At 47.5% G+C, this 6,000-nt stretch overlaps 1 protein-coding gene across 3 annotated transcripts in view; it reads left to right on the plus strand.

Annotated features, from left to right (window-relative positions):
* Positions 1–4,582, plus strand: part of DENND5A (DENN domain containing 5A) — a 128,568-nt gene extending 123,986 nt beyond the window's left edge. For all 3 annotated transcript variants that reach the window (XM_070073625.2, XM_070073626.2, XM_089329033.1), the window contains 2 exons: positions 1,321–1,489; positions 3,544–4,582. In XM_070073625.2, coding sequence (XP_069929726.1) covers positions 1,321–1,489; positions 3,544–3,727 — 353 coding nt within the window. In that variant the 3' untranslated portion in view covers positions 3,728–4,582. The remainder of the gene's footprint in view (positions 1–1,320; positions 1,490–3,543) is intronic.
* The last annotated feature ends 1,418 nt before the right edge of the window (positions 4,583–6,000 follow it).

Genomic DNA, 6,000 nt, shown 5'->3' on the forward strand with positions numbered 1-6,000 from the left:
AGAGCATGCATAGAAATAGTGGAATTCACTAACATAGCATGGGTGCTGACCCTTGGGGCTGCAGTGCAGAATCCAAATCAGGTGACTCCCAGATTAGATCCATTGTTGTTTGCCCGGGTTTTCCTTGAGGGAATGGTAAGAGCCCTGGATTCTCCTGAGAACAGACAGAAAAGATTCTTTCTAGCTATCACTTACCTTGCCTGGGCTAGTCCTGAGTTCTCATACTTTCTCCTTCTGTATTCAAAAAGCTGGTTTACAATTATTGGAGCTCAAGCCCTGTAGTACTCAGTTGAAGAATTTTTATGCAAGAAACCATCCTTGGAGTTTTCTTATATATTCAGACAAGGGAAAAGACCATTTTTATGTCAAGGGTCACATAAAAATAAATTTTAAAAATAAGCATAGAAAACATAGGTTCATTTGGAAATGTGACCAGTGATACCCAAACATTCATGGTATTCTCATTAAGTTACTTGCATGGACTTGGAGAGGCCCATACCACGTGACTGCAGGACCACCAGAGACAGGTCTGTGGTTTTTTTTTTTTTTTTTTTTTTTTTTTTTTTTAAGATTTATTTATTCATTTGAAAATCAGGGTTACACAGAGAAAGAAGGAAAGGCAGAGAGAGACAGAGAGGTCTTCCATCCCCTGGTTCACTCCCCAGTTGGCCACAACAGCTGGAGCTACGCTGATCCGAAGCCAGGAGCCAGGAGCTTCTTCTGGGTCTCCTATGCGGGTGCAGGGACCCAAGGTCTTGGGCCATCTTCTGCTGCCTTCCCAAGCCGTAGCAGAGAGCTGGATCAGAAGTGGAGCAGCTGGGACACAAAACGGCGCTCATATGGGATGCCGGCACTGGAGCTAGTGGCTTTACCTGGCTATGCCACAGTGCCGGCCCCAGACAGGTCTGGTTTTTTGTTTTATTTTGTTTTTTTGACAGGCAGAGTTAGATAGTGAGAGAGACAGAGAGAAAGGTCTTCCTTTTCCGTTGGTTCACCCCCCCCCCCCCCCCCCCCCGCCAAATGGCCGCTACGGCTGTCGCACTGTACCTATCTGAAGCCAGGAGCCAGGTGCTTCCTCCTGGTCTCCCATGCAGGTGCAGGGCCCAAGCACTTGGGCCATCCTCCACTGCCTTCCCGGGCCACAGCAGAGAGCTGGACTGGAAGAGGAGCAACCGGGACAGAATCCGGCACCCCAACCAGGACTAGAACCTGGTGTCCTGGCGCCGCAGGCGGAGGATTAGCCAAGTGAGCCACGGCGCTGGCCCAGACAATTCTGTTTTAAGAACCTTTGTCACTGGAAAATTTTTCTACTCTTCACAGAAAAAGCACAAACCTATTATGAGACATTGGAGCAGAATGAAGTAGTACCTGAGGAAAACTGGCATACAAGGGCCCGGAACTTCTGCCGATTTGTCACTGCAATCAACAACAATCCCCGGAACATCGGCAAAGATGGCAAATTCCAGATGCTGGTGTGCTTGGGAGCCAGGTACTTAACAGCCCTAGGGCCTAGAGTGTGCAGCAGTGAACCTTGGAGGTGGTGCCAGAGGTCTCACATGGTGCAGGGGTGGGCAAGAGGAAGTGCTCTTATGCAGAGGAGTTCGTGGAGGGCCTCGTGGAGGGCCCTTAATTTCCTTCATGTATCCTGTGTATGTGTGGGTGCTATGGGAGTATGGAGGAGAGTGTGAGTGTAACTGGGGGACAGTGGGCCACACTTTGATGGGAAGGATCAAAACTACCTCACTAGGAAATTTTGAAGCAGAGTGTATCTGATATTCCTTCAATGCACATTTGAACATGCCAGGCCTTATGGAAGGTCATTGGAAGAAAGCAGAATGAAACGTGGTGTCTGTTGTTCAGAAGTTCATTTGTCCTAATTTAAATACAATATGAGGTGGAAATTCGTTGAGAGACTAAAAAAAGAAGTGCCCATTCGTAAGGTGTGCTGAACATACAGAGGAGAAGGATCAGAGGATCCAGGGTGAAGTGGTGTTTGAGGTGAGCCAGTAATGGAAGGAAATGACAGGTGGAATGTTTAGTAAGGCCAGTAATAGGAAACAGTTGAAAGGCAGGTAAGAGCTCTGGGGACTTGGAACAGAGAAAGATTGCTTTTCTATTATGACAAAAATTGTTTAATCAGGGAACTGAAATAATGTTAATTTTATGTCATGGGTGGTATGCATCAAAGTGATACAGTGATGCAGTTGTTGAGGGGCTATTCAAGTAGACCAGATGAGAGACATGAAGCCCAGATAAAGTTAAGGCAGCAGGTTTATTTATTTATGTATTTATTTGAAAGGCAGAGTTACAGAGAGAGCTGGAGAGAAAGATATTCTGTCACTGGTTCACTTCCTGAATGGCTACAATGGCTGGAGTTAGGCCAGTCTGAACTAGGACCAGGAACTTCCTCTGGGTCTCCCATGTGGGTGCAAGGGCCCAAGCACTTGGGCCACCCTCCACTACTTTCCCAGACACATTAGCATGGAGCTGGATTAGAAGTGGAACAGCGGGGCTTGAATCGGTACCCATGTGGGATGTCACAGTTGCAGGCGGTAAGCCACAATGCTGGCCCCAAGGCTGCAGTTTATTCAGGCCACAAAAGGGAAGGAGTTGGCACAGTAGTTAAAAACAAGACTGTAGGAATGGATTTTTAGCCTAAGAGTTAAGAGGCCCATGTCCCACATTGGAATGGCTGGGTTCTATTCCCAGCTCTAACTCCTGACTCCAGCTTCCTGCTAATACAGACCCTGGGAGGCAGTGGTGATGCCTCAAGTAATTGGGTCCCAGCTACCTTCATAGAAGAAATGATTTATGTTCTCCTTTTATGGCCCTGCCCTGGCCATTGTGGGCATCTGGGGGAGTGAACCAGCAAATGGGAGCCCTTTCTATCTGTTTGTCTGTGTTTCTTTCTTTCTCTGCCTCTTGTAATAAACAAACAAAGCCCCCCAAAACAAAACAGACTCTAGAACTACACTCACTAGGTTCATGTCCCAGGTCAGCCATTTACAGCAGTACGATCTTGAACAAACTACTTAATCTCTGTGTACACTAATTTAATAACAGTGCCTACTCATATCGTGGGGTTGTCATGAAGGTTAAGTTTCTCATGAGTGCAACATGCACTAAGTGAGTGTTGATGCCTATTATTCCTGGTGGTGGTAGCTGTGGGGAGGAGTGGTGCTCTGGGAAAGATGGCTGTTGAGATGGATGGAGCAGTGCTGCCTACAGTCTCCTGTCTGATTGGTAGTGGAGTTGCCCACGGAGTATGAGGCAGGTAGGGGAGGAAGAGCAGACCTAGTTGGCAGATGAGAGGGCCCATCTGCATCTGATTGGGTCGTTGTTCCTGGGGCTGGGTGGCTGCCAGTGGGAGGCTTTAAAGTGCTGGAAGACCTTTTTGCTGAGCTGTATTAGGGAGGAAAAGGAGGCTGTTCACTTCTCCAGCTTCAGCCTTAGTTCAGTATTTCTCCCTTGGCCTTGCACTAACTGTCTCTTTTTCTTGTCCTTTGCTCCTCTGACCCACGTGGGCTGTTCCTACCCCACCAGAGATCACCTCTTACATCACTGGATTGCTCTACTGGCCGACTGCCCCATCACTGCACACATGTATGAGGATGTGGCGCTGATCAAAGACCACACACTTGTCAATTCCCTCATCCGCGTGCTGCAGACATTGCAGGAGTTCAACATCACGCTGGAGACGTCCCTTGTCAAGGGCATCGATATCTGACCTGCCAGCACCAGCTATCAGCAGGACGGAGAAAGACTCATCTGGCAACTCAGCCCCTCCTTCCCAGAGGGACTTCCTAGAGTTGTGCAGGAGACGGAGAGGAGCTGTACACTCAATGTAAAAAGAAAACTAGAGGATTTTTGGAACAAATAATCTATTTTAGAGTTTATTTGCCGATTTACTTTTTACACACTTTCATGTGAAAGAGTGATATGGAGAGGGAGCGAGGCTGGTGCCGCTTATTTTGAAGCTGGTGCCCTCCCTTGCATGGCCACGTACGGGGAGCCTGAGGCCTCCCTGGACTGAGCCTGGCGCCGCGTGCGGGGTAGTTCCACTTCCTTGCTCAGTGGCGTGAATGAGGCCATTCCACATCGTTTTTAAACTAATGTTTTCTATATTAACATTATTAAGGATATTTGGCTTTCACGGCCACACCCAGGTGTGCTGAGCAGGAAGCCCCATGCTCCAGTCAAAGGGATTTTTAGTGTGCCTCTGAGCAGGCACTGATGAGTCAGTCCCATGTCTTTTCTTTGTTATCAGTATTATTTGGGAAGGAGACATGCTGGGACCTGTCACCGTGCTAAGAATCACGTTTCCTGTTGGCACACAGTTGCACAGAAGTAAACATGAGCATGTTTTAACAAGTTTTTCTTTACCTTTTTCTTTTTTTTTTTTTAACATATTATTTATTTAACCCTCCATTGTATGTTTTTTCTTTTTTCTTTTTTCTTTTTTAAAGAAAGGAAAAGCTTGTCACAATCTAACTGGCTGTGTTATTATTGTTAAATTTATGTTGTTTTGCAACTTAGAAACCAGCTACAGTATGGCCCACTTAATAAAACACCTGAAAACAAACTGTGTGGGATACTGACTTTTCGGGGGGTGTTTTGAGCAGTGGATAGGGGAGGGCACAGTTAGACCCGAGAAGGCTGTGACTATGTCACCACCTCCCTCTACCAACCTACTGAGGGTTATTGTGCTGCTCAGGATTCCCTGAACGCCTGGTACCTCCTGGGTCCTTTCCCTTGCAGTGCCAGCAGCTCTCAGAGCTGTTAACTCGTGTCTAGTTGAGAGCGATTAGACAAAGATTATTTTCCTCCTACATAGAGGAGTAGACTAAGGCACAGAAGGCACAAGGCCTGGCCAGTGTTGTAAAGATTGTCACTTGATTGGCATTATGCACTACTTCCTGAGAGGGTAAGGAAGACCAATTATGAGAATATAGGACACAAGAGACCCTGTCTACCTTGGGGAGGAAAAGCTTTTTTTTTTTTTTTTTTTTAATTTGAAAGATTTACTTATTTATTTGAAAGGCAGTGTTAGATTTTCCATCCACTGGTTCACTCCTCAAATGGCTACAATGAGCAGGGCTGAGCCAGCCTGAAGCCAGGAGCTAGGCACTTCATCTGGGTCTCCCATGTGGGTGCAGGGGCCCAAGGACTTAGGTCATTCTCTGCTGCTTTCCCAGGGGTGTTACCAGGGAGCTGAATTGGAAATGGAGCAGGTAGGACTTCAGTCGGCACCCATTGTGGGATGCCACCCACAGATGGCAGCTTAACCTTGTATGCACAATGCTGACCCCCTAAAAAACTCTTGAAAGAAGTGTTTGATGTTCCAGTGATGCCAGGTTGTAGAGCTTTGTCAGTGCTTTGGGAACCAAGATTGCTGCTTTGTCAGGAAGCTCCAAAAGTATAGCATGATCTGGTGGAGCACCTCCAACCAATCAGTGTTGTCATTTTTGCTTCTCTGCCTTTTTTTTTTTTTTTAATATTATTTATTTGAAAGAGTTACACAGAGAGAGGAGAGGCAGAGTGAGAGAGAGAGGTGTTCCATCCGCTGGTTCACTCCCCAGTTGGCTGCAGCTGCTGGAGCAGCACTGATCCGAAGTCACAAGCCAGTAGCTTCTTCCAGGTCTCCCACGTGGGTGCAGGGCCCAAGGACTTGGGCCATTGTCTACTGCTTTCCCAGGCCATAGCAGAGAGCTGGATCAAAAGTGGAGCAGCCGGGACTGGAACCAGTGCTCATATGGGATGCCAGTAGTGCAGGCAGTGGCTTTACCTGCTACACCACAGCGCCAGCCCAGCTTCTCTGCTTTTGCATGTACTGTTCCCTCTGTCTAGAGTGCCTTCCCTTCATCCACTTCCTGCTCAGGTTTTCTTTGGAGTCGCCTGCAGTGAAGTCTTCCTCGACCTCCTGGGCAGAGCCAGTCATTCCCTAATGTGGCCCCTCTGGATTGTCACTGCCTGTTTCCCCATTGGGCCTATTCCCTAGAC

This window comes from Oryctolagus cuniculus, chromosome 1 (genome assembly GCF_051225735.1).
Source record: "Oryctolagus cuniculus isolate XC-2025 breed Fujian yellow rabbit chromosome 1, ASM5122573v1, whole genome shotgun sequence".
Classification (NCBI taxonomy): domain Eukaryota; kingdom Metazoa; phylum Chordata; class Mammalia; order Lagomorpha; family Leporidae; genus Oryctolagus; species Oryctolagus cuniculus.